At 51.7% G+C, this 27,803-nt stretch overlaps 2 protein-coding genes across 5 annotated transcripts; one reads left to right on the top strand and one right to left on the bottom strand.

Annotated features, from left to right (window-relative positions):
* Window positions 1-162: 162 nt before the first annotated feature.
* On the top strand, window positions 163-16,976 carry NOXA1 (NADPH oxidase activator 1). Its single transcript, XM_074923310.1, has 15 exons — window positions 163-545; window positions 2,385-2,467; window positions 4,303-4,411; window positions 6,443-6,577; window positions 7,653-7,760; window positions 8,513-8,572; window positions 9,124-9,161; window positions 9,855-9,993; window positions 11,575-11,628; window positions 12,752-12,824; window positions 13,016-13,074; window positions 13,952-14,121; window positions 14,822-14,927; window positions 15,015-15,138; window positions 15,362-16,976. The coding sequence occupies exons 1-15, from the start codon at window positions 372-374 to the stop codon at window positions 15,457-15,459; spliced, it is 1,530 nt and encodes a 509-aa protein (XP_074779411.1). The 5' UTR covers window positions 163-371; the 3' UTR covers window positions 15,460-16,976.
* On the bottom strand, window positions 1,692-26,925 carry LOC141968537 (ectonucleoside triphosphate diphosphohydrolase 8-like). 4 transcript variants are annotated; one of them, XM_074923309.1, is made up of 12 exons: window positions 26,824-26,925; window positions 23,376-23,507; window positions 22,856-22,973; window positions 21,990-22,206; window positions 21,735-21,885; window positions 21,035-21,194; window positions 20,275-20,505; window positions 19,184-19,447; window positions 18,664-18,774; window positions 18,375-18,509; window positions 4,996-5,045; window positions 1,692-2,459 (listed from the first exon to the last, which is right to left on the bottom strand). In XM_074923309.1, exons 2-11 carry the CDS (start codon window positions 23,399-23,401, stop codon window positions 5,010-5,012), a joined length of 1,449 nt encoding a protein of 482 aa, XP_074779410.1. In that variant the 5' UTR covers window positions 23,402-23,507; window positions 26,824-26,925; the 3' UTR covers window positions 1,692-2,459; window positions 4,996-5,009. The 4 variants fall into 4 exon arrangements, with proteins under 4 accessions (XP_074779410.1, XP_074779408.1, XP_074779407.1 ...); XM_074923307.1 differs by lacking the exons at window positions 1,692-2,459; window positions 4,996-5,045 and adding an exon at window positions 11,802-12,007; XM_074923306.1 differs by lacking the exons at window positions 1,692-2,459; window positions 4,996-5,045 and adding an exon at window positions 17,254-17,733.
* Window positions 26,926-27,803: the final 878 nt, after the last annotated feature.

Here is a 27,803-nt window from a genome sequence, read left to right as displayed (position 1 = left end):
CCTACTGTGCTTACTGTAGCTAACGCGCGCTAATGTATGTCTGTGGGAATATTTAATTAAAACAGCGCCAAAGCCCGCCCGATGGGCAGCGCCAGTCCTGGCCGCTCACTGCACTGCCACCGGCTTTCTTCTGGAGGTTTTTCCGTTGCCCTTCACCGCCAGAGGCCGAGCGAGCCCCCGCTCCGCTGGCAGCCCCTGCGCTCGCTGCCCCGGGCGGGTCGGTGCCCCCTGGCACGGGGGGGCCGCGGGCGGTTTCCCCGCCACACAGACCCGAGGCCATCGGGGGAGGGCGGGGAGCGGGCGGACGAGGAAGTCCGGGGGCCGCGCCCGGTAGGTGAGGCCGCGCCGGCAGGCGGACCCAGCGGCGGGCCATGGCGTACCGGGAGCTGGTGAGGCGCTGGCACCAGGGCGTGCTGGCGGCCGACGGCGGGGACTGGGACGGCGCCCTGGCCATCTTCGGCGGCATCCCGGAGCCGCCGGCCAGGATCTGCTTCAACATGGGCTGCGCGCAGCTGCTGGCCGGGAGGCCGGGGGAGGCCCTGCGGGTGAGCGGGACTCCACCGGGCTGGGAGAGCCCCGCAGAGGGACGGGGGGGACGCTGCAACGGGCAGCGCAACCTGCCCGTCTTTGGAGGGAATAATGCTGGAAGTCAAACTAATGAAAATCCGGCGTTTCTTGCCCTGCGCGTGCAGCTGATCGCAGGGACGCGAGTGGTGCGGGGCACAGGAGCCCTGCAGCCACCTGCGACCCCCGAGGCTGACAAAAAGAAGCCGCTGTGCTGAAAAGCTGCTGCCCTTCGGGAAGGGAGAGCAGCTACCAGCGCTGGGGCAGGCTGGCAAGAGCCCAGAAGAAAAGCCTTTTAATTACAGCATCTAATGTATCAGAGTCTGGAGCACGGGTCTGCTGGGGAGCGGCTGAGGGAACTGGGGGGGTTCAGTCTGGAGAAGAGGAGGCTGAGGGGAGACCTCCTGGCCCTCTGCAACTCCCTGCCAGGAGGGGGCAGAGAGGGGGGATGAGTCTCTGGAGCCAAGGAACCAGCACCAGGCCCAGAGGGAATGGCCTCAAGCTGCCCAGGGCAGGGTCAGGCTGGCTCTGAGGAAGGATTTCTGTGCAGAAGGGGCTGTTGGGCGTTGGAATGGGCTGCCCAGGGCAGGGGGGAGTCCCCGGGATCCCTGGAGGGGTTGAAGAGTCGGGCTGAGCCAGCGCTGAGGGATCTGGTGGAGTTGGGAACAGTCAGTGTGAGGTTAATGGTTGGACTGGAGGAGCTTCAGGGGCTTTTCCAACTGAGATTATTCTGGGATTCTGTGTCTGCATCTCTGGCTGGCTGCCCGGTGAGGAGCTGCACATAAGCCATTGCTTAAGTAGCACAAAGAAGAGCTCAGGCTGTGCTGGAGGGGCTAGGGCAGAGCCATGGAGCCCCAGGCAGAGCAGTTGCTATAAGGTACAATAGCAAACAGGGCACGATGGTGCCCAAGAGAGATTTTTTAGCCCTGATGAATGGGTGCTGACTGGGAAGAAGCTTGACTGTGCTTCCATGTAGGTCAACAGTTAGTTGTTTATTTTTTCTCTTTTATAGCACAGTAAAGCAGACTGTTAAAGCAAGGTGTGCTGTCAGAGTCACAGGAGAAGCCAGCCACCATCACAAGAGGCACAGTCACTCCCTGACCTCCTGCAACATATTTTCACCCCTGCAATGCTATCCTTGTCTAGGTAGTATCAGGAAAGTCTGAAGTTTCAGGCTTGATTTGTTATCTACATACCATCTCTTTGCAATGATAAGGGAAGGAGCACACCTAGCTTTCTCAGAAAGACATTAAGACAATTTTCCCAGCACAGTATTACTTTGAACCATTAGCCATGAGCTGCTACTAGCTTTGCTAATACTTGCCTATATTTAGCTATGAAACTAGACCAGAAATACTGACTTATAGGTGCACTGTGTGAAACCCTTCAGCTTTCTCCCTTGCATCCTTTAATGTACTCATCACTGTAGGCTGCTTCAAACTGCTTTCCCCAGCCTGGCTAGTCCTGCTGCTCCCACTGTCAGGGCAAACTCTGCTCCAGGCAACACAGCTTTCTCATTACAAGATGCCAGTCGGCCAACATAGCTCATTTATGTCCAGTCCATTTTACCAAGGAAGGAAAAAAATCTGAAGTTCAGCTCATACAGAGCCAAGATCTGAAAGATGGCTTGGAGCTGCCTCGTGCCCCTCAGCCCAGATCACAGCCCTGAGCTCATCAGTCTGGAGGAGCTGCTCACGAGGAGCCCAGGGACAGCTTCTGCACTCAGTGCAGCTTGGATGTGCCTGTATGGGTGTGTACACCCAGGCATTGACAGGAGAGATCCTATCTGATCCTCGGGATGTGTCCGTTTTCCTCCTTAGGCATTCAGTGAAACCATTGCGAAGGACAACTCCCTAGCTGTCGGCTTCTTTCAGAGAGGGCTTGTCCATCTGCAGCTGGAGATGTAAGTGAGACATGTCCATTTCAGTCTGGTTTTCTCCTTTTAGTCATACTTTATTCCTAAACCTAAATGATTCTAAAATTCACTTCTTCCAGCAATCTTAATCAGTTCATGAGGTCTAGTTTGGCCATGTCACAGGTCAGCAAGGCTTATCTCTTAAAGCAGTGGCTTTAAACTCCAACAGGGGAGCTTTAGACTGGACATAAGGAAAAAAAATTTTCACAGAAAGAGTGGTCAGGCAGTGGAATAGACTGCCCAGGGAGGTGGTGGAGGCACCATCCCTGGATGTCTTTAAGGGTTGTTTAGATGAGATGTTGGGGGATGTGGTGTAGGAGAGAACTTTGTAAAATAGGGCTGATGATTGGACTCGATGATCCCAAGGGTCTCTTCCAACCTGAATGATTGGTTGGAGGATGATTCTATGATTTCCAGTAAGGCTGAGAAGATACAAGCTACACACTCAGGGCACCAATACTAATACATGACATTACTGTCCTGTACACACAGACAAAGAAGCAGCTTCTGTATGCAGGGCTGCCGGGAGGTTACATTGCCATTCAGATTTTCTTTGGGAATGAAAAAATACACAATTGCACTGCTTGGTGTATCTTCACATGGTATATGCGAGTCTGGCCTTCCTAAAAATGAAGTCTGCCCACAGTGTCTGACTCTCACTCTCTGCTGACAGGGGATTTTGTAGGCCTGATCTCAGTCTTATTGTTTTAACATTGGAATTTCTCCACCAGTGTCATGGGATTGATTATTCGTTGTTTCCATGGTTAAATCATAATGACATCCTGCCCAGAGAGGTGGGTAGAGGACTTTACAGATCCCTTCTTACCTTTGAAGTTTGGTAATTCTCTTTCCTGTTATTTTCTCCATATTTTCCAGACCTTAATTTCCCCAAAATTACTATTTCTTGGAGGTAAAGTGAGCAGTTCTGCACTCCCAAGCCAGCCTGTCAGGCAGCTGCACACTCTGTGCCTCTGCCGGCAGAGCTGCTGTCGGGGGTGGTGGAGCCTCGGCCGGCACGTTGGAGCTGCTCCACTCTGCTCCGGCGCTGAGCTGCGGCCAAAGGGAAGCAACCCTGCCCTGAGCACACACGCTGTGCAGCAGGTCAGGGGCAGCACAGCTGGCAGACGCGCCTCCTGCCCGAGGAGGTGACAGCCACCAGCACCCCATGGCACCTTTTATCACCAGATGCTGTTCCCACCACCCACATCCCCCGGGCACCTTCTCTTGGCCATGCTCACTTGCTTTTGGTTGTGTCACTGCTGCACAGCCCTTCCTGAACCTTTCTTCACCACCTGCAGCCTCAGTGGAACCCATTTTGATTTCAGTTGCGTAGCTGGTGTAAATATAGACTCATTCCCTCCTTATCCTGGGAGTTTCTCTAAATTTCTGCACGCATTGCTCTGGCCATGCATGTACACTTGGCTGCTCACCATCAGCAGGGGGGTCCCAGCCCTTGCTTCTCCCCCGAGGCATCTGCTGGGACAAAGCAGCCAGCTGGGCAAGGAGCTCACAGCATTTGTTAATCTCTGCTCTTTACATTTTCTCTTCCTTGGAATTGTGACTATTTCAGGTATCAAAACCTACAGTTCATCCCAATCAGTAAAACTGTGCAGATAATCCCAGACACACCATGTTTCTTTTGTACTAACTACCAATAAGGAGAGTACAAGGATTTTTCTGTGCTCACAAGATGGCATGTCTCTGATGCTCCTCATCCAGGCTACACAGAAGAATACATGCGTTTTGCTAGCTTGATTTTTGAACTTCTAATTAGAGTCTTCAGCTTCTTTTACTCTCATTTTTTTGCCATCTCTGCATTGTAGGTATGAAGAAGCTCTCTCTGACTATCATATGGCTTTCAGTCATCTAAGAAAAAATCCCTTCATCGATTACAAGCAGCTGGGGCTCAGGCACATACTCTATGCATGGGAGGTAAGAGTCAACCTGTCTCAGTAGTCCTTCCCCTCTGTTGGGTGTATTCATCAGGTCTTCAGCAGTGTGCATTTGCAAGACAGTACATTAGAACAGTAGAAAATTTCTGCTCACATTTTTTTTTTAAAGGAATTTAAAGTCATAAAATAATGTCATGTATGAGGAGTTTAGCAAAGTACTCAGTTTAAAATTTTTGTATTTTGGTGGTTTTTTAGCTTATCAATGCATGTAATATTTACACTTACATGCTTGTAAATATGCATGTAAGTTTTTTGAACTCCTCAGCTCTGAAAGCTGAAATGGGTTGAAGTATAGACAGATAGAAACTAAACTGGTCCATGATGAAGACTCTAAGAAACCTACATGCATGAAAGACTGTCTTTGCAACTGTAGTAACTGGTTTAACATTACCTCTGTGTCTGAACTTACACACTGGGCTGCAAGTTGTGTTTTGCTTCTGTAATGCTTCACTCTGCAGCACTTAAACTGTCAACCTGCCACATCCTGTTCAAAAAAGATCCAAGTCTGATTGGATTGTGAATATTTGTAATATTTGGAATGTAAAAGACTTTTAGAAACTGTACCTTACTGCAAGTCTTCATTTTGTCTTCAGTCCTGAGTCCGCACACACAGGCTGAAAAGCAAATAGAGGAAAGAGTATTTAATTCTTTACTTCCGCAAGAATGAGGAGTCATTGTGCAACTCAAGTCAAGCATACCTAGAAACCTGTCATTCAGTCTCAGTCAATTTTCATGCACCTTACACCTGGCAGGAAGAAGCCATCCGTGGCATCTCTGGTATTACCCAAACACCATTGTTTTTAACAGTTTCAGGGCCATAGCACTGCCTTCTCTGAGCTCACACACACTTAGAAACAGTAGGTTCCCTTTAAAAGGTGCAGGGCTGCAGGAGTGCCCCGAGGCCATCCGGAGGGGGTTGGTACCGTTTCGGGTGTGAACACACATCTACTTGCAGCTCATTTTTAAAAATACAGAAGCACTGTCCTGCAGAACTGTGCCATCAGCTTTCCACATGCATAGCCTCTCATGTGCTGTATCTGATCTTCTCGAGGGAGATATGCTGTAGGGTTTGAAAATCCAGCAATACTTGCCTCTTGCAAGGCTATAGCACTTCTGAGCAGAGCAAGTGCTGCCTTGCCTCTCCAAGAGCAAGCATCACTGCTCTTCCTGTAGATGTTCAAGATGCCACTCTCCACCACCCACAAAACACCAGTCTTCTGTCACGATTAAGGAGCAAAGGAAAAGCATCCTATTAGTTGCACTTCTGTCCCCAGCACTCTAGATAGCAATTTACAACCTGATAACATTATCATATAAGATAGCAAGCTATCTGACAGCGAGTCTGTTAAGCCACACTTCTGCCTTCTAGGCCAGTAGCTTTTCCATACACTGACTGTTGGCCAGCAACAAGAGATCTCCCACTCCTAATTCAGCATATAGATCAAGGCTTCCCAACACTCAGCCTGTAATACTCCCACACTTTGCCACTTCACCACTGAACGTACTTACATGCTGCTAAAGGGTAACAAGCTACAGCTGACAATTTGCACATTCACAGCCCACTACAATAGTTTCAGTTCAATTATTCTGTAGGGAAAAGGAGTCAGAATTATTCTGCACAGCAGAAAATTTTACCTAGTTGCACATAGAAGAAAACCCTTCCTGGCCTTTCAGATACAGGAAGGATAAGATTAGAAGTTGTGTGGTACCAGAGCCTTCATCTGGTGTTCACCATGCCTCTCCTTGCCTTCAACAGAGCTGGCAGCTCCAGCACACCCAGGAGCTAGCCTGGAGGTACAGATTTTATGTCTTTCCACGCTGATTGCGAAGTTTTTTCATCTGTGCTGCTCAGAGTGCCTTTCCTGTAGCTAGTGGGAAGTAGGTTGGTACTGTTGGTGTATCTGTGGTGTTTCAGTACCTGGTCCATGTTTCTTTCTGAGTTCAGTAAGTCATGTTGGGTGTCTGCTTGACCTCAGCCCTCTGAGTTCTGCTCCCTCTCTGCCCACTCCAGGTGCTGTACAGCACTGCAGCAGCACAGTGCCGGCTGCAGCAGTGGCAGGAGGCCAGGGTCACCCTAGATAAGGCCGTTGTATGGAGGCCTGAAGGAAGAACAGCAATCCTGGACCTGGCCCTTGAGCGGGTGCAGGTAAGACCACCTCTGTGTATTCCTCGGTATGTGCATTGGCCTTAAGTTAAGAAATACAAGGTAAGAATGTGCTAATTGTTGCATGTTTGGGTTTTCATGTCTACCCACCTGCTTGGTCACCTGGTAACAGAGTCTAAGCAATTTTTATGTGATGCTCTACCAAACTAGTGTTTCAGCTAATCAAGTAACTCCATCACCCCCAGGAGCTTCATAGCACAGAAACCCACACTGGAGAATTACAGGATAACCTCTCAGTTTAGGGAGGTTGTTTTCTAGTCCCTGCTGTTCAGGAGCGTAGTTCTATTTGTACTTGTACTGAAAAGCAAGTTGCCCTTTGCAGTGGTCAACTGCAGAATCCCTACAAGTATGGATTTGGAGGTTCTCCCTTTTCAGGACACTGGCTGACTTCTTTGAGTCCCTTTGGCCTCAGTAGCAATTGGTGGCAGCTCAGATATTACTGACAATCACATTTAGAGCTTAAGTGGAGTGTAAAACTGTTTCCAGGGTTGGTTCTAAGTAATAGTTTCCTGTTAGGCTCTCTTACGATCAGGAACAACTTGCAGATCTCTGATTTACTCTTCCTGGAGGGTTCACTATTTTATTACCTCCGTACTTCCTTGTCTTTTTTGTATCCTTTCTAAGATATGCTTTTTTTTAATCTGATCATCTCTTCTAGGATTGTGTTTGTGCTTTACATTAGTGTATTATTTATATTTGGTATTGCATGCTACTCAGTGATTGAACAGAGGAACAAAAAAAATTTGAAGTCAAATAGAAAAACTGCTTAGAAGATTTGTTTAATAGACCTCACTCCACTGCCCTCCCTCCCCAGCCATCCAATGCCTGTGGAGTTAGTCTTTGACTCAACACTGGGTAGTGGCTGCTGAGCTCTTAGTTTGCATGTGTTTGTTAAACCTGAGTGACCTTTTTCAAGTTCACAGCCATAATTTTTGCCCCAGTGTCTTACTGGAGCTGATCTTGCACACATAGGGAAGCTATATTTGTTTTTCACTGCTGTTATGTTTCATTTAATATTAATTGATGGCTTTTCCCTTATCTACTTTCCCTGCCCTAGGACCATTTGTTTTTAGAGCCCATGCAGGTTCCGCTTGGGGAATTTTTCAGACCACGGAAGAAGGAAGTTGAACAGCTGGATTCAAAAGATTTCCTGGGTAAACCCAAGGTAACAGGCATGTAACTGTTAAGAATAACAGCAAGGAGATTAAAATCCCACCTTCTGACATCTCCAGAGAGCATTACTGTTGGCCACTCCACTGATCACTGCACTGATGGAGACCCAAGAGCAGAATTGTCAGGGCTTGTAGCTACTCAAGGAATCTGGGACACGGAAGCCAAAATTTCTTAGCATTGCCACTTCTTCTATCAACAGTGCACGTTGGTGCTAAAAAACCTTCCCAATCTTGGTCACTTTAAACTTTGAAAAAGCCGAGCAGGTACTTAGGGAAGTCTATGGTTGTCCTTTTGCTGACAATGACATTTTCAAGAGAAGTACATTCTTCCAGTGTGCTCCTACTCACTACTGCATTCCCAGTGGGACAGGCAGACACCTGGGAGACAAATGCTTTGTCACATCCCTTAATGCAAGTCAGCAGAGAATTCCTCTGATCCCTTCTGTGACCAGTGCAGTCATCAGAAGTGGCACAGGCCAGAGAGCTCCAACATGAATAAAGAAAAGGGAAAGTAATTAATTCACATACTTTTAAAGAAACCTGGGAAAGATTGAAAAAACAGGGACATGAACAGTTAAAGCCATTTTGGGAATTCAGCTCTTGCTTCTTCCACTATGTGCATGGTTCCACTTTATGTCTGACCTTAGGGTGTCAGAAGAAAATGGGTCTGAATAGATAAGTTTGCATGAAGTTTAAGAGTCTCTTCATCCAGCCTGGATTCAGTCATTACTTTGTCCTCTGACAGGTGATCTCCTCCATCATTCCCAATGATGAGTACATTGGCTTCGAGCCTCTCAGGCCTCAGGTGAGCAAGACATAGCTGTAAAGGAGCTGTCCTCGAGCTCCAGGTAGGCCTCAGATCCTAACACCATCAGGGTAAGAACATACTGTTGGAAAAAACAATGCAATATCACACTAGATCCATGGGGCCATTCAAAGCCAGGTGGTGGGCTTCAGCATTGTGATGTGAATCTCCAGCCTCTGAAGATGCATTTTTGTCTCTTTGCCATGTCAAACAGCAGTGGACACTTTGCTGTGCTCAACACACATTTTCCCAGCACTTTAGTAAATTTGTCAGCATAATCATGACTACCTTGCACTGTAATATGAATTTCTTAGAACCAAGGGTCGGGAGAAAGATTTTGTTACTCACCTCCTGATGGGATAAAGACAGATTGGGGGAGAAATAGAAGGTACATCCTGGTAAGGTGTGGAGCATCAAAATTCTATCTGGGTGTGACAAATGTGGTTAAAGACAAAATACCACAGTGTGGTATTCAGAGGGACAGTAAATATGGTGGCACTGTTGCTGTATAAAGTACTGTTTACAGATAGATGCTGTTGTTCATCCCACAGAAACAGGGCTTTTATGAACCCAGTGCTGACACTCTGCAGTAAGTATTCAGTTCCACCTTGGTCTAACTCTTCTCTTGCTATTTCTGTTCAGAAAGTCATGTTTTGTTCTCTGATGCATTTGTCTGAAGATTCTGCGGGATTCACACCCACTTCTCACTAAGGGTGGAGTGAATGACAAACATGCAAAGGCTTGTGTGGCTGCAAAAGACACTGCAGTTCAGTGGCACCTCTCATGCAAGAATCTCAGGGCAGTTTGCAGGAGTTGATCCAGTAGTCTTGGGAGACAGGCATGGGTCATGCCATGGCTGGAGAATGGAAGCAGAGAGAGGCTGTGTGACCTGCCCAGGTCCAGTTCCCAGGACAAGGTTTCCAAATACTCACTTCCAATCCTGTTGTCCTGAGCCAAAATCAGCCTTGGTTAAAAAAACATGGAAGTACTTTGTTTTGGTGATATCGTGCCAGCAGTACTTCAGGGCTGAGTTTAATAATTGTTTTGATCTGGAGAATGTCTGTCATTACAATGAAAACGAGGCAGTTGCATTTGGGAAATCAGTGTTTTCCAAAGTCCTTTTGTTCCCAGTTGGGCCAAAGAGTAGCCATGGAATTCATAACTTCCCAACACCTGAAACTCCTGGCACGTGCCCATTTGGATCAGTGCAGTGCTATGGATCAAAGCCATCCAGCATCAGAACTGCAGGGTTGGTAAAGGTGCTCTCATTCTTTCTTTCCAGAGACAGTGAGTCAGGCTACTACCGAGTTTTGTCCCGCTATTACCCCGAGGACTCGGAGTCAGCAGTGAGAGCCAGCAGTTTGGTCTTTGTGCTGGCGAGAGGAGCAGATGGCTGGGCTACAGCCATACATGATGGACAGGTAAGGAATGTGGGGGGCTTCCCAGCCCACCCCCACCACAGAGACCACAGCCCTGCCTGAAAACAGGAGTTTGCTGCAATCCTGTGAGCACATTCCCTGGTGACCCCCCTGTAGCACTGCAGAGCAGATGAGTTCAGAAGCTCATTTCCACAGACCAGTTGCTAACCATAGATTTCTCTGACACCTGGTTCCCACCAGCTTCTTCCATTCCCCTCTGTAGCTCTACAAGGGCATCTTTTGGGGCACTTGTGCTCTCCACCATACAGGATCCTATTGTGGAATCGTGTAGGATAACAGACCTCACGAAGGCCTACCATTTAGAGCAGCAGTATCTGTCACTTGAGAGCTCTAACCCAGGCAAAGAGACAGATTGGTCCTTTACCTGGTGGTAGTGCCTCTGTTAAATTAAGTTTGGGAAGGTTTTGGGAGGGTTTCAGCTGTGCCAGCAGGTTTTATAAAGGGCTCTAGAGAAGCCCTAAGGAATTAAAGCCCAGCAAATCGGACATCTTTCTGCAGAATAGGGAACTATAGTGTAAATGGATTGAATAGAAACACATAAATATGACAACATAGAAAGTCTTTTGTTGACAGAAGCCATTTCTCACATGTCTGTGTAAGTCCTTTGAAAGAGCCAATGCATACCTGGGTTAGGTTGAGCCAGTGAATGTATTATCTGCCTGTATTTAAAAAAAAAAAGTAAACTAATTCTTCACAAGACCACTAAAAAAACAATGAGCTGTTTGAGCAAGAGAGGTAGTGTGATGTGAGGACTGATAACAGGTTAAAATATAGAAGCGAAGGGTGGGAATAAATGAACAGGTTTAGTGGTTTTTTGTTGGGTTTTTTTTTAATTAAAGTATGTCCCTACTGAGAATATGCTGTGACCTAAGCATTTAGCATATTCCTAAGTGATACAGTAATAGGGAAAGTTATATAGTGCTTCTTAAGGTAACCATGTTCCGTGACAAACAATGAAACCATTCAGCATAGCCTGAAGCATCTGGAGCTAACAGGGAATAGTTACAGAAGTATTTGAATGTGCTGGTTGACTGCTCAGTGAAGTGTCAGATGAATTTCAAAGTCAAAAAAAGTAAAATAGTAGACACTGGGTTCAAAAATAAAAAAGCATAATTACTCACAATGATCAGTTGAAATGAATAGCTTTATAGCAATGATTGCCAGAGGACACAGAAGTGCTGCTGGACTGGTATCCCTTGACATCCTTGTTGTTCTCTTCCTAAGCATCTGTTTCAGGAGCAGGCTGTTGGGCTTGGTGGGTGTTTGGTCTGTTCCATTGCAGCCACTCAATTTAGCAGCACTGCTTTCAGCAGAAAAAGATGCAAAAGGACCACTGGATTTTGTTCAGCAATTTCTGAGCCACAAGCCACATGGGCTACTGTATGCGACACTGGGCCTCCCCTGGGTACATTCGTGTTGCAGTAGGGCGAGCAGGCAGTGGTGGTTTGCAAGGGCAGAAGCAGTGTTGAGTGGGGCTGACAGAAGATGGGGCTGGGTAGTCTGGGGCTGCATCTGCCACAGCAGCGGCTCCTGTCTCACGCTGCTCTGCTTTGTGTCCTGCAGAAGCTGCGCATACCAAGCTCTCTCCTGGAGCCTGCCTCAAAGATGGATAAATGGGTGAGCTGCCAACCTTGCAATCAGCGCTGAGGAAGGGACCAAGAGATACCTTGGGACGTTCATTTGTAAGACTATTACAAGATAGGGCAGCTGTGTAAGAGAAACCTAGAGTGTGAAACAGTGAGACACCTTGACTGAAGACCAAGTGGTCTTGAACAGGAACAACAGAAGAGTTAAGAGTGGGAAAAATCCTTTTTTTTGGTATACATTGGATCTCTTTACAGCAAAACCTGGGGGCTTGGACATACAGCCAAGCCACAGTGGGTTGCATCACAAGCTGATCTGGGTGTTGTTATCTCTTAGTTGCCATGGGCTGATGGAGCACACAAAGATGAGCAGCTGCCACAGCTCTCCTGACCCACCGTAACTTGTTGAGGCACTGGAACACAATGATGAGTTTGAGGGCTTGACACGTTCATCCAGCCTGCTCCCGTGATGGCTACAGCCACTCACGGTAGCACAGAAGCAGATGAAGAGTGCTCATGCCTTCTAGTTCACCAGCAGAGTTAATTTCTAGTTCACTGCAGGTTAATCTCCTGCAGTGGGACAGTAATATCCTAAATAGGCACCATTTTTGGCTTGAGGCCATGTGCCTAAGCCGAAAACCCTTCCTCTCCTTTTTCCACCACAGGCATATCCACACATGATTCCAGTCATTTTCCATCTGCACCCAGTGCAGAAAAGTGCAACTCAGCCCCCTATTTCCTGTGAGAGATTTTTGAAGCACATGATTATTCTGATGCTATGATTTTTTTTAAGTTTTTCTTCAAAATGGAGTTCCTGGCCATAACATACACTTGGGCGTTTGCTCCATGGATGTCTCTCTGTGAACCAGCTCAAGTTCCCAGATGAGCTAGCAGGTAGCGGGAAGAGCACCCCAGGAAGGGGCAGGAGGCCAAGGAAGTGTCCCACCAAACTGCTCATCACCCTTGCTACCCCCAAGAGCTGCAGAGACTGTTAAGAGCCCAAGTGCCCCACGTCATCCAGCCATTTAATGAACTGGTCTCCCTGGTGCTCTCTCTGAAGTTACACCCAGAAATTTAGAACCGTCTGCACCCTCTGTTGTGCACACACAGTCTCCTGTGTCTTCTGCTCACTCCTTTCTGATGTTGTTCTGTTGCAGAAGATCAGCAATGGGATTCCCCTCCCTCCTGCCCAGGTGCCTCCCAGCCGACTCCATGTGAAGCAGGAGCCAGGTAGTCCCCGGGTCAGGGACCTCCTGGGTGTTACATGAAGCTGTGCCCAAACTCCCCACTTTAGGGGTGCATGGGGAGGCTGCTTGCCCACTGCAGCCGTGGCTGCCTGTGTGCTAGCAGGTTGCAGAAGAGCTGCTGGAGGCCTCTGCTGACTACAGGCACTGTTATTCTGCTCTTGTTTTGTTCTGCAGACTCTCCTGGGGGAGAAAATGCCTCTGCAAATGATACCAGTGTCCAAACAGACTTCAAGGTAAGGTGTTTCACAAGCCAAAGCTGGCACACCCTCAGACAATCAAGGCTATGAAAGTGCAAGATTCCTGGCAAAATCCTCCAAAATTCCTAAGCTGTCCCAAAAAAACTTTTCCTCTGCCTATTTTCCCATTCCAAAGAAAGGTTCCCATGTGGTCTTTCCACTACCACTCCCCAGTTTGTGACAATACAATTCTGTGAGGCAGCCCAAGGTTGAGGCTTACCAGGGCAGTGGCCTTTTTCCACCCTCTGAGGAACCAAGAGCCCCAGGCACAGCAATGTTCTCTGGCATGCACTTTACAGCCCATTTTGCAGGAGAGCTGTCTTTGAACTACCTGCTGTCTTTCCTCACTCCTCCTCTGTGGCATTTTCTGTCCCTGTCAGTCTGGGTCATTCATATTTGCATTCTTCTGGGATGATGTCCTCTGATGCACCATTACCAACCACTGTGTGTGATGGAGCTGGAGTTGCTTCTGTGTCACCTGGGGACAGCACCTCTGTCAGTTCTGCTCACTGTGCCTTTCCCACCTTTCTTGGTAGGGCTTTTGGAGTCATTTTCTGTCAGGTGTACTTCAGACAGAAGGCAGCAGAACATGGGAATATGGCTGCACCCCTCCAGCTGGCTTGGAGGAGTTGGGGCCCTACTCATATGGGGTTGTGCAATTGGACCCAGAAACAGGCTTCCTGGGTCATGGGAGGAACATTTGATCCCAGACTTTGAATCTGTAGTTCCCCTTCTGAAATTCCGCATTTTGATGTTGCACCACTATTACGTAGTAGCAGGGAGACAAGGGGCTGTGTCAATGTCACCTCTCTTGATGGGAGAGGTGACACAGTCTGAATAACGGGACTGTCCCCGGTGCCACATCTCTCAGCAGATCCCACTGACCCCTGGAGAAGGTTCATCCGGCACGGACAGACCCGTTGTGCTGCAGGCGCGTTGCGAGTGCACCGTGGTGCTGAGGGCAGGCGAGCTGCCGTCTCTGCCAGCCCTGCGGGCTCTGCTGAGGCAACGGTTTGGCCAGCAGGCAGAGCGAGGGAAGCTGAGGTACGCTGTGGCACAGCCGGGCCCTCTGGCACTCTCAGTGCACGCCCCTGTGTGCTCAGCCCATTCGCTGAGGATACAGGCATCTGGCTGCATCTGGGCTCCTGGGAACATTTACTTGGGGTCAGAGCACTCTAGCAGAGACTCAGCAAAGGTGTGAGTACACAGCCTGCCTTGCAGGGCTAACCTCATCATGGGTTTTGGTTTGGAGAACAGCCTGTGCTCCATGGGCTTTGGAGGCCCAAAGGATCTTACCCAGGAAACTGTGGTCAAGAAATGGGGAAACAGAAGGAAAAACTGTGATGATGCAGCTACTGTATATTGGATTTTCTTCTGCTAAGCTCAGCCTTTGAGATACACTATGATCAATGCAGAGCAATTTGGGAGTCAGGTTTAAGTATGTGTTAGTCTTAGGGTGAGGTCTCCCTGACTGTGACACCCCTGGGGAGAGTTCAGGAACACTCAGGAGAGTTTAGGATCTTCCCCTCAAGTAAGTGGGTAAGGAGGTGACAGTACTGCTCCCCAACAGTGCTGTGTGTGCCCCCTGAGCAGGCAAGGTGGCCCCATGTCATTGTACAAGGTGACAAGCTCAGAGCTGGCTTACAAAGGGGACTTTGAAGACTGAAGAAGGTAGAGGGCTAGGCTTGCCTCTAAATTTGGCTTTAAGTGAGATGATTTGAGCTGCTTTAATGAACCCTTGTAGCTACAGGCATTCGGATGGCAAAGAACTGGGTGCAGTTTCGGGAGAGGAGGATCTAGGGAAGATGTGGCAGCAGCTGACAGATGGCAGGCTGACACTCTGCTGCGAGGTACGTGGGCTGTGACAAGCTTCTGTGCTGTGCTGGACTCAAATCTCTGCTTTGCCTTGCAACCTCCATTCTGAGTTTCTCCTGCAGGACTCAGACTCCCACTTGGGCAGACCCGTCCTCTACCGGATGCTGGCCCAGCACTCGTACCCTGCACAGGGACCTGGGGACCTGGAGTTCAGCAAGGGAGACGTGCTGGATATTCTCTCTGAAGGTAACTCTCCAGTCCTGTCTGCAGACTTGTACTGGGGCAGGCTTTTGGAATCTGCTGCAGGGCGGGCCTGGGGAATAGCTGGCCTCTCCAGTGCTGTCTCAGCCTCACTCTCTCAGGAGGTACACTGTTATTAGGCTTGCACTGTTAAATTCCAGCCATGAAAACTCTTGCTAACCCCGCTCATGTGGGCCAGAGCTCATCCTGCTCCTTTATGTCTTTCCAGTGAATGAGGACTGGCTCGAAGGACGCTGCAACGGCAAGACTGGCATCTTCCCCAAATGCTTTGCAGCCCCAACCAGTTGTGGTGCTGCATTCCTATAGTGAGCAGGAGCCTTTTCCTGCCCGATTGCACAGTCCCATCTCATTCAGGCCACAGCCAGCACAGCCAGGAGCTCTGCTGAACCTGGACAGAAGATGTCCCCCACTCACAGATCCTATGGGGTCAGTTCCAGCAGTCCAACAGCATTTTCTACAGCCTGTTCCCAGACCTGGCACTTTAACCCCTGTGCTTATACTGCCAAAGATGTGCTTGTGCAGGGCAGAGAGAAGAGGGAGGGATCTGGTGTTTGGCTGTGGGAAATGTCCATGTGGCAGCTCAGACCACAGGGGCTCAGACTGCTGGGTGGGAAGAAGTTCCTCTCAATGGAGGTCTTCACCCCATCTCTCTTGTTCAAGTTCAGGCTGGGAAGGCTGAGCCTCACTCTAATGAATCACAGAATGGTTTGGGTTGGAAGGCACCTTAAAGATCACCTAGTTCTAACCCCCTGCCATGGGCAGGGACACCTTCCACTATCCCACGTTACTCAAAGCCCCGTCCAACCTGGCTTTGAACCCTTCCAGGGAGGGGGCAGCCACAGCTGCTCTGGGAAGCCTGTGCCAGGGCCTCACCAGCCTCACAGGGAAGAACTTATTCATTACATCTCATCTAAATCTACACTCAGTTTAAAACTGTTATCCCTCGTCCTCTGAGTGCACCCCCTGATCAAGAGTCCCTCCCACCTTTCCTGCAGCCCCTTTCAGCCCTGGGAGCTGCTCTAAGGTCTCCCCAGAGCTTCCTCTTCTCCAGCTGAACCCCCCAACTCTCTCAGCCTGTCCTCACAGGGGGGTGCTCCAGCCCCCTGAGCATCTCTGTGGCCCTGCTCGAGCAGGTCCGTGTCCTTCTGATGTTGGTGCCCCCAGAGCTGGACCCAGCACTGCAGGGGGGGGTCTCATGAGAGCAGAGCAGAAGCCAAGGATTGCCCTCTGTGAGCAGGAGGCAGAGCCCAGTTCTCCAGGTTTTTGGGTCACATATCCTTATCTCCACCAGAGAGAGAGATGCTGCTCTTTCAAAAGGCTTTTGTAACCAGTTTGCAGTGGGGTATATGGGATAACACCTTGGGTTAGGACCACCAGGTATCATCTCCCATAGCACATGCCCTGTGGATCTGCTAGAGCCAAAGGACTCTGACCCTTCCTCAGCCCAGATGCCTGTGGTTCTTCTCCTAAGCCCTTAAATCCTGCCTGGATGTTACTGTTTCATGCTGCATGGGCAGGGGTCTTGCAGCACAGAGGGGAGATAGTTTTGGAAACACCCTTACTCAGACCCCCCTGGGCTTTGGCATGTCCTTGGAGGGGCTGGCTGAGCAGCGTGGCACGGGCCAGTGGCTGGAGCTGGAAGGACTCAAATGAGTGTCCAGTTCCTGCAACTGAGCTGAGCTGGGCTGGGCTCTGCTGATCTAACTAAATCACTCAAGTGCCTGGAGCTGGAACCTGCTATGAATTTGGTGTCTGACAAAGCTGGGCTATGTAACTTGAATATAAAATAAACCCTGAGCCAGAGTTGGCAGCTCTTAAATCAACTTCCACTTGTATTTTTTCTGCTGAGCTATGCCAGTAAATATTTTTAAAGACAGCTGACAGTGTCTTTGAGAAGATATTCTGTCACATACTACAAAAATCTTGCACATCTTGCACAGGGCAAGATATAGATAAGGTCACCCCTCTCCTCAGAGTTTAGTTGGCCACCACTGCTCTCTGTCACCAACTGCCTCCCACGGCTGCTGGGAGAGCAGCCCAGCAGGACTGGAAGTGCCAAGGAAACTGTGCTAGGCTGGTTAGTGACTTTCATATTTGAAAAACAAGACAGATTTTATTTCTAGTTTGAATTTATCTGGCTTCATTTAGCCACCGAGTCTGTTTCAGCTTTTGTCAGCCAGATTAAAGGAGTCTTTTCCTCTTGGAGGTACTTGAAGAGCTCAAGACACCTTTGTCATCTTTGACATCTTTACAGAGATGACCCAGTTAGACCTCCTGAGCAGTGGAGATGGGTCTAATGCCCTCATTCTTCTCCCCCTTCCACCTTCTTTTGCACCACTTCCCTGCCTGGTTTAGTGGGCAGGATGCCTCTAGTCAGGAGGCTGGAAGCTACTTGGTTTTCCAGAAACACTGGAGGAAAGCTGCCACCAGGCCTGCCACTGTGGCCAGCACAATGAAGGAGACGGCACCTGCCCACATACTGGGCTGGTGCCCCTTGACTTGTTCCAGAGCCTCCGTGGGGATCATGTTGGTGAAGTTCAGCATGAAGCCCAGCGTCCATCCAATGTCTGTGTTTGCTGCCTGAGGTGAGAGAGCAGAGGAGATCATCCAAAAGTGCCTCTCCCAGGCACTGGTAGCTTCAGTGCAAGGGACTGACAGGCACCTCTCCTGTGAGCTGCCCCAGCTGTGATTTCACACATGGACCTGGCTGTGGTGAACCTGGTCTTACCAGCATCAGTTACACAGCGAGCTTTCCTGTCTGCCTCCCTATGGGCTAAAAGGCAGCTGAACACGGATCACTGCTCTGGTCCAGATGTGCCTCTGCGACCTGCACGTGATTTTGGATCTGAGCTTTCCTTCTCCCCCATGGTCCTTCAAATTTGGTCATATTCTGGTTCTAAGGGGTCATGGAACCTCTATCACCTCTCTGATGCTCAAGTCAATTCTGTCCAACATCAGAGACCAAAGTGGCCAAATCCTGTTCTGCACTTCTCTGACCTGTTAAAATTAACTTACATTTACACCAGAGTAAGTGAGAAGCAAGCTGGTGTCGGAGGTTTGGGGCAGCTAAGAGTGAAGCTGTGCTGGGGCCACTGGGTAGCAGCCATGAGACAGGGACACACTTCTGATGCAGGGATGCTGCTCCTGAGCATGTCTTCAGGCCCCGGGCAAGGATGCAGCCGCAGCTGCCTGCCTGCTCCCACTGCCCCCAGGGTGTTTACCTGCCGGCTGAAGTGGATGTTGCTCCACGTGTGCTCATTAAACTTGTAGCCATCAAGCAGCAGCGTCAAGATATAAATCGCCATGGAGCAGTATTTGTGTAGGAACTTGTCCTCCTGTGGGAAGGTCTCTACCAGCTGTGGGGCCATTGGGGACACAGTGCAAGGGGGAATGAAACAGATGCTCAGAAACACTCCCTAGCCCAGGAAACAGCAGTACATGTGCTTCCTGAGCAGACATTTGGGACAGGACAAGCACAGGGCTCCTTGTTGCCCTTCACAGGGTTCTCACCTCTGCCCAGGTCTTGTTGCAGAAGGTCTGGATTGTGGAGTTGACATCACTGAAAGACTGCTGGCTGGTCAGGTTCAAGAAGTGGAAGGTGTAGTAGAACCCAGCGAAGGCCTGGAGGATAATGGGAGATGGTAAAAGCCACATCTCCTTCCTCACCCTAAAAAAAGAGCTGGGGGCCCCTCTTGCCTGGGGACAGAGTCCCATGCAATTCCCAGGGTTCTGTATCCAGCACCCACCTGCTGGTCTACCAGAAAGTCTTGGAGCTGGTTGACAAGCCCTGGGGGTGCTGCTTGCACTCTGAGCTAGCTCAGACTGGCTCCCTGGCTCAAGATCTTCCCATTTCCCTCAGGGAGGGCTGGGACATCAAAGGAGGTATAAACCACCCCCCGACATAGGAGAAGAGGTTTGCAGATAGGACCAGCTCTGGGGTCCCCTCTCTCCCCACCCCTTCCCACAACCAGTGGCAGAGGAGACGCCCACCCTCCATCCCACCCCTGCCACAAGGACGGGGGCTCCTTACGAAGAACTGTCCCCGCACAGGCGGCTGATAAACCCCGTTGAACCCGCACGTCCTGTTGGCCCCACAGGTGAAGTTGAAGAGTTTCCTGATGGCGGTGCTGCACGCTGCTGGGTCCCCTGTCCCTATCACTGTGAGGACCTGTGCAGGGCTGGGTGTGCTCGGTGCACGGACACAGGGACTGTTGTAGAGGTCTGACGTGGTGACGTTCTCCTGGTATCCCGTGGGGTAGCAGGGGTGTGATATCTCCTGGGAAGATGGGCTGCCCTGGAGAGAGTGGGAGCCATTAATGGGGCATGGTGTGGAATGCCAGTGAGACCCTACCCCAGAGCCCGTCCTGTGTTTAGACATTCCAAAAAGCAGGATCTAGGCCCTAGGAGGATTTGAGAAGAAGCAGGTTCCATCCTTTACATGACTAACCTGCCCATGGCTTTTGCCAGTCCTGCTGTTGGCCCCACCACTGAGCTGTGCTGGGGTGGCAATGCCACTGCCAGCCTGTGCCTCCCCACGGGGGTGGCACCCTGCTCCTTAGGGCAGCATGTGTTCTCTGCCTGCACAGAGAGCTTGTTGCTCATGGCATTGGCTCTGTCCCACCTGCATCTTGCAGGCTGTAGCCCTGAAAGGACCAAAGATGCATCCCACCTGCACACTCCCTGAGCATGTCTGTCTCCCGCAGCGCTGGGCTGTGCGCTCTGCCCGAGGTGAAACAGGAGCACACTGCTTAGTGGTGGAGCGGTGTGCAGGAGGTGTGTTGGGAATCCTCTTTCCAGTCAGAAATTGAGGAAGGGCAAGTGAATGGGGAGAGGGAAGAACCTAACAATACAGATGGGCTTGGGAAATGATGAAAAATGCCATTACATTTCAACATCTGGGGAGAAGGGAGCCCTAGCAGGGAACCACCACTACCTGTCACCCAAATGAGAGAATTTTTTCGTTCAGTAGATAAAATCTAAGGCTCTCCCATGTCTTTAAATTTGTGAAAATTCCCAATTCCCTAACACTTTTTCCACAGGCATGCCCAAAATTTCTGGAAGACGTTTTTCATGGCAATGGCAAATGGCTGAGCAGACCCTGGTGACCAGTGGATGCAGTACCTTGTGGAGATCTGCCAGCAGCATCTTCAAGGCCTGCGTCTGCCCGTAGCAGAGGTAGCTGTGGGTGTAGAGCGAGTAGTTGCTGCCGTACAGCCTGAAGAAGGTGGAGGTGCTGTTGTCCTCAGTGGTGACTCCAGGCTGGAAGGTTATTTGTGTTGAGGCACCTCCAAGGTCCAGAGCTCCGAGAACCTCTGTGTCCCGTGGATGTTCCCATTTCTCTGCAAAGGAATACTGGCCCAATAAGACAGCAAGTGTTAGTCTGAACTGGAGGGAGTCACAGTCTCTGACCCTTCCCTCAAGATTTTGTGGGCTCAGAAGACCCTGAGGGACCTTCTACATCCTGTCTCCCTGTTTAACCCATTTCTGCCTATGTCCTTGACCCACAAAGATCTCCATGTAGCACTGAAGTCTGGCCCCTTGGTTGCTGCATGTCGTCAGGGGTCCAGAGACTTTGAGGAGCAAAAGAACAACACCTTCATCTGGGGTCTAAAATCGATGCCTCCCTGTGATACCAAAATTGACCCATATGTAAGTGGAGAGCACTGGGCCAGGCTGAGCTGCACACAAAGACCGTTGATTCTGTTAATCACACCAGTGGAGTTGAATCTGCAGTTCACAACCACAGGCTACATTTGGGTAATTAGTGCTCGAAACTACATTTTTTTGTCCTCTGGGAATAAAAAAAAACGGCTGTAGCTCAGACAGGGATATATACTCTGCCTGTATACACCGCTCCTCCACCCTCTCCCCAAGCTCACACCTTGACAAGCGTCTCCAGCAGGTAGTTGATGGTGATCCAGCCGAAGGAGCCCTCCTCGTTCCCCGTGAGGATCTGAGCTCCACGGAAGTCCACAGGGTACTTGCCAATGGCCTTGGAGACCTCGGCGAAGACCTGCTCAGCCTTGGTGCTGTTCTGCTCCCTGCCCAGGGAAGGAGATAAATACCGTGCAGCGGAGGAGGCAATGGCCAGGGAGCTTTCAGAGCAGGGCTAACAGCAAGGGGCTGCTGTCCTCTGCGGAGGAGCGGTGGTGCTCAGAGACAAGGCACATCCCCATCCATCGCTGCCCTGCCTGCAGGACATCTCCTGCAAGCTGCCAGATCCCTCAAGTGGTGCACCAGGAGTCTCCCCAAAAGCGCTGCCCGCGGGCTCTGCCTAAGCATGCGGGAAGGTCAAGGCAAGTCTGGCGAGGAGGCTCATCCACCTCTGGGGCTGCTGCCAGGCTGGTGCTGGGCTTGGCTGGGGGGTTTCTCTATGGGCACGGCGAGCGGCTCTCCTGGACACCCCGGCAGACTGCAGATGTGGATGCTCTGCCCATCACCATGGCCTGCCCGGGCAGCAGCCCCTGATACCCGCAGCCCCCTGTCCCAGCCCCCTGTCCCAGCCCCCTGCCCCGGCTACAATGCAGAAACGCGCGGTAGGGAAGGGGTTGGGGGTGGTTGGCTCGGGGCGGTGCCAGTACCTCAGCAGCCGCATGCCCGCTGTGGCCCCCAGGTAGGTGGGGGTGTCCCGCTGCTGCTCTGCCGGGATGATCTTCATGGCCTTGTCCAGGCAGGGCTTCAGGCTGGCTCCAGCCTCAGCGGGGTTGTCTGCATAGCTAGAGATGCCTTCTCCTGCAAGAGGGCACCCCGTGATGGAGCGAGCTCAGTGCTGCCAGGACACCAGACAGCAGGGGACATATCCACCCATAAAGCCCCAGGGCTTTTTCCCCATGTACCCAGGCTAGTTGTGCCCTTGCCAAGGGTGTCCCCGGAAGGGCAGTTCTCAGAGCTGTCCTGCCTGGAGGCAGCATGTGTGCCACTGCACACTGTGGGAGCAGGCGGTGAGCTCCTCCTCTGGACAAAGCGGGAGGGCTGCTCTGTGAGTCTTGTGATGCGGATGCTTAATCCCAGGGAAGCCGAACTACTCAAAGGCGACCAGCCAGTCCTGCAGGACTTGTGGACAAACAGAGCAGTTCCTTATTTGGAAGGAAGGGGAAGGGACAGGCTCTCCTTTGTCCTGCAGAGGACACGCAGGAGGGCACACAGAGCCCATACACATACACAAATGTGCCCTTTGCACCACTTGAGTTTCTATTTTTAGAGCCTGGCACTGGATCTGAGCACCCAGCATGGTCCTGCGGTGGGTAGGGACAGGCTCTGGGATGGAAATATCACTATTTACCTTCCCCCAAGATTTGCACACCATTATTGCCATTAGCCCACGCACCCTCTCCCTTATACTTTGCCCTCTTCTAGACCTTTGCAGTTAACCAGTAACTGCCACACCACCATCGCAGAGCATGGATTTGAGGGCAAGGCGAGCTCTGAGCCCTCTCTGCCCAGGCATCTTTGTCCTGGACTGGTGGCCTTTGCCAGCCCCTGCCCAGCTCCATGTACCATTTAGTTGACCCTACCTTCCCTCACTAGCCTGGTCCTTTCCTCCAGAAAGACCAGTCCTTGTGCCAAAGCCTGACAGCACCTTTGCATAGGAAAAATACCCCTTTGCATATTTATAAAGGCCCGATAAATAAATGCCCTTTGGGGCATTTACTGTTTACCATGCCTGGCATGAAGCAGCCAGCTAGCCTTGGTGCGCACTCACCAGGCGCGGTGCAGGCCTCCACCTGGGACACGATGCCGGTGCCGTTCTCCTTGTCTGCGGGCCACCGGTAGATGTAGAGAGCTGTGTGCGTGGAGCCAGCATCAAACACCAGACCGTACTGCGGGAGGGAGAGGGGACAGGGGGTGTCAGGACGTGCAGAGGAGTTTCACCTGCCACAGAGTGAGGGGAGCTCCAGGAACCTCGAGTGGCCAAATGAAGAGTGTCACCAGAGCAGGGAAAGCCCTGTGGCACTGCAGCACCAGCTGTGTCAGGGACAAGGCCCCATCACAAACCCTTTGAGCTGTCAGTGCTCTGTGGTGAAAAGGCTGTATGTGCCATAGAGCCAGTGACAGGGATCAAACTCTGCCAGAGTGACCTGGCGTGCCAGCCCACACGGAAATTTTTTCCCATCTCAGTGACAAATAGCACAGCCTGCCTGAAACCTGGGGAAAATCCTACACCAAAGGGCAGCCAGCACCCAAGCGAGAGCGGGCAGCTACGCTCCTCCCAAGGACCCTACCTTGGTGCTGGGAGGCAGAAACACATCCTTCACATTCACGACGCTCAGAATGAGGGCAATGATGCTGAAGACACAGGTGGCTGCCAGAAGACCTGCAACGGTTTTGGCTTTGTAGTCCATTCCTCCTCCAACCTGCAAGAACAGCCCCAACTCCCAGCTCACACCTCTGCATTTGCAAGGCCAGTTTTGAAGTGCAGTCTCGTGGATGGCTAGGGGACCTGTCAAAATGGGACTTCCCCTTTCCCTTCAAGGGCTTGAAGCCATTCTCTGGTGCGTGACTGTTCTTATGGGAGACTCTTTGCAGTCTTGGGGCTCGGACACCCTCTCCTTCTGAGCACTCTCTCCCTAGGTGATTTTCAGCATGGCCTTTGCATCCCTGCCTTCTCAACTGCAGTCCTTCAGGCCCCTCTCTGCATGCAGCCTGGAGTCCATCCCTCTGCCCTACTTAAACTACCAGCTGGGTGGCAGGTCAGCATCTCCCTTCCCAGCATCATCACTGGGGGAAGCACAGCAGTGGCTAGCAGGAGTCCCAGACTGGGAGCAGGACCATGCCCTGGCAGATTCCCAGAGCCACATCCCTCTAGCACCCACATGCTGCCATCGTACCCTTCACTCTCACAAAACCTGTCCTACAATTCTTGGGACCATCAGGTCACATCTGTTGCCCAACAGGCCCAGACTGTTCCTGGAGGGTCGTCTTTGCTCCAGGCAGGGGAACAGCATCTCCAGCCATGTGTCTCCTGCCTGGTCCAGATCTCTGCAGCTCTTGGTGATGCTACAGCAGGTCAGCAGACATGCAGGGACAACGTCTTTGCCTGCAGGTGACCCCCAAGCCTCTCCTGCAGCCCCAAGGGCAGGCAGAAAGCTCCTGGTGACCTGGGCACACGCAGCCCTGTAGCCAAGCTGGCATGCTGGCAGCCATAGCATTGCATGGGCAGGCAAGGCTTGTGGGGTGTGGGGGGGCCCTTGGGGACCAGAATAGGTCCTGCATCCCCTGCTCATCTGGCCGGAGGTCAGCTCCTGGCAGAATCAGCCATGAGGCATCAGTAAGAAACTGCAGCAAAGAAGCAAAGCCAAAGGGTCTGGTTCTCTGCAACAGCCTCAGCACACAGCATCTGACACATCCATGTGCTCAGCACCCCACAGCTGGTCCGGATGTGCTTTTCTAAATGCGTAGTTCACCCTCCTCCTCCTGCCCTGCCCTGCTCTGTGCCACCAGCCGCACAGGCTCCATGCCTGCGGGGAGCCAAGCTGAGCCCTGTCCACGGCGTTAGGCTGCCAGACAGACTCCAGCTGAGCAGTGAATGCCCCAGGAGCCCTGGACACAGCCTAGAGAAGTGGTTCAACCCAATAAATGCATCGGGGTGGCACTTGGGTGCTGTCACTTGGTTACACAATTCTTCTGCGAGTGCATAAAAACACAGAGAAATTCTGTTGCCCTTTCACCAGGATATGTCAGTGGCTTGAATAGGAAAGACCTTTGGCAAGGTTGAAGGAGATGATGGTTCCTGTTTGGAGTCAGCATCTCCGATGGCAAACACAGGTGACCAATTTCCTGCATGACATGAGGTGTATAATGATGGATAGCAGCTGTTCTCTTCTGGCCCATGTCATGGTACACTATGGTACAGCAAACCCTTATCAGACCTTACCCTACAGGCAGGAACCCTCCCCTGTACAGTGGCTGTGGCCACAAGGGATCACATGGAAGCAGCTGGTGAATGCCTAGATTGTTACATCTCCAGTCCTATCAGCCCTGCTAGAGTTTGCCCAGATATAACTGTGGTTGGGGTGAGATTACCCTGCTCCAGGTAACACAGCAATGGCAAAAGTCCCCAGCCCAGCCCAGCCCACATCTTGGAAAATTCTGTCCCAGGCACTGTGCAGTGGAACAATACAAAATGGTGATAAATTGCACCATCCTGCATGCAGGACTGGGGGGGGGAAATGGGCTCCACCTGTTCTGGTAGGGACTAATTTTCATTTTGACTGATCAGGAAGCAACATCCAAAGGCAACACAGATCCAGCAAGACCTGAGGAGGAGCGCAGAGCATGGGGAGGGGGCCCAGCGGGTGGAAAACAATTCAAGGTGCGTGAGGAGCTGATGGATTTGCCCAGCCCTTCAGGAACACCTCGGGGCTGGCCACACTGATACCTGCTGCTGTGGTGGCAGGTTCAGTTGATCAGCAGGGATGGGAAGATGGTGGTGATGCCTCCAGAGCTAAAGAAGAGGCATGTGGCAGCATGGTGCCAGAAGGAGCCATTTCCTGGCCATTTCAAGGTGTGGAAAGTTCACAGCTGTGCACAGTGCTTGGGCTGGTTTTGCACTTGTTTGTGTCCAACTGGGCACACTGGAGTGCTCTGCAAACACTGGGGGGACGTCCCTCACCTTGCAGCGTCCCTCTCAGGGAGGGACGGAGGGTGTAAAAGGAACAAGCTTTAGAAAACTTTTTGCTCTTAGGATATTATTAATAGCCGAAATAATTAATAAATAGATATTGTTTTATAGGTTTAATTAATAGAGCACAGGTGCTCTAGGAATAATACTGACAGATTAAGCAATTTAGAGAAGCTAGGTAATGAAAAGCTAGACATAGATTAAGTATATGTTAAATAGAACATTTTCAGTCTTTTCTCAGAAGTCTAAAAGTGAATTATGATTAAGATTGTTCAGAAGATAAGTAACTATGATGACTGAAGACTGCATCAGTGAGCAGTGGTGTCTGAAGAGGAATTAGAACAGCAGGATAAGAACTAGCCAAAACTGTGGAATACAATGGATTTTCGAAACTGATGATGAATTAAGAGCTGAAAGTTCCTGGAAAATCACCAAAGACTCTGTGTATTGTATGTTATATCATATATGTAGTGGGCGCTTTTTGTCAGCTGTTGCCACTCCCTGAGGTGATGGCTCAACACAGAGCTGTTAGTAAAGCAAACCTAGAGATACCCACAGTCTGGTGAAATCCTTTAACAGGGGGCTTCAGCATTCGGGAGGAAAGGTTCAGAGGCACTGCTGGATCTGTACTGTCTGTTTCCCAGGAAAATGGGAAGCTGACTCCCTCACTGTGCACATTTGGGATTTGAAAGTCAAAAGGGCTCTTAAAATTATAAGGAAGAGGGTGAACATGCATGCTGGGAGCATCTTTGCCAGACAAAGGAGTCCCCTGCCTCCCACCTCTCCCGCCAGTGCTGGGACACAGCAGTGCCCTCCATGCCCCATCTACGTCCCCTCCATGCCCCGTTTACATCCCCTCTGTGCCCCTGTGTCCCCTCACTCCCTGGGCCACCCCTGCCCTCTCCCTGCTGCCCCTCCAGCCCATGGAGCGTGTCCATCCCCAGCACCCGGCTCCGCTGCTGGCCAGGGCCCACCCGGGGCTGAGCCCACTCCCTCCCAGCAGAGCCCCGCGGAGAGGCTCCCCGGCGCGGCCCCTGCCCACGGCTCACCCCGGCTGCTCCCGGCTGCTGGTCCCGGCCCCGCCGCCCTCGCCCCGGTGTCAGCGCACCTGGAGTGCGGGGCCCAAATCCCGGGACAAAGGCTGCCCCGCGTCCCCAGGACGGCCCTCCCCTTGGCCCCGGACCAGCAACCAGCCCAGGAGAGCTCTCCCCGCCGCAGAGCTGAGGTGGAAACCGTCTGGCATTAACCACTTCGCTGCTGGAGAGGCGGCTCTGCCTGGGGGACCTCACCCACGGGGTGCCCCGTGGAGCTCGTGACAAGCCCAGCCTGCACCTCAGCCGCTGGGGAGACAGCGAGGAGGGCGGCCCGGGACAGGGGGGCAGCTGAAGTCTGGGACCCCCCCAGACCTGCACCCCGCTGTCACCTGGCTCTGCCCTACCCCGCGCTGCCCCACTGCAGGCAGGGGCAGAAAGGACCTGGCAGGTGGGGGGGACCTGACCCCGTGGCTGGGACCTGTCCCCACGGTCATGGCCCGCGGCCAGCGGCTGTGTGTCCCGGTGGCCAGGGACCTGTCTCCACAGCCATCCACGGGGACCCATCCCCACGGCGAGAGATTCACCTTCCCCACGGCCAGGGCCACATCCCCCTGGGGCGGTGCAGGCAGCGGTGCAGGCAGCGGTGCAGGCAGCGGTACAGGCAGCGGTGCAGGCAGCAGTACAAGCAGCGGTGCAGGCAGCAGTGCAGGCAGCAGTACAGGCAGCAGTGCAGGCAGCGGTGCAGGCAGCGGTGCAGGCAGCGGTGCAGGCAGCAGTGCAGGCAGCGGTGCAGGCAGCAGTACAGGCAGCGGTACAGGCAGCGGTGCAGGCAGCGGTACAGGCAGCGGTGCAGGCAGCGGTACAGGCAGCAGTACAGGCAGCAGTGCAGGCAGCAGTACAGGCAGCGGTGCAGGCAGCAGTGCAGGCAGCAGTGCAGGCAGCGGTACAAGCAGCGGTGCAGGCAGCAGTGCAGGCAGCGGTGCAGGCAGCGGTAC

Source organism: Athene noctua, chromosome 20 (genome assembly GCF_965140245.1).
Source record: "Athene noctua chromosome 20, bAthNoc1.hap1.1, whole genome shotgun sequence".
NCBI classification, from domain to species: domain Eukaryota; kingdom Metazoa; phylum Chordata; class Aves; order Strigiformes; family Strigidae; genus Athene; species Athene noctua.
This window is presented reverse-complemented; position numbering and strand designations above follow the sequence as displayed.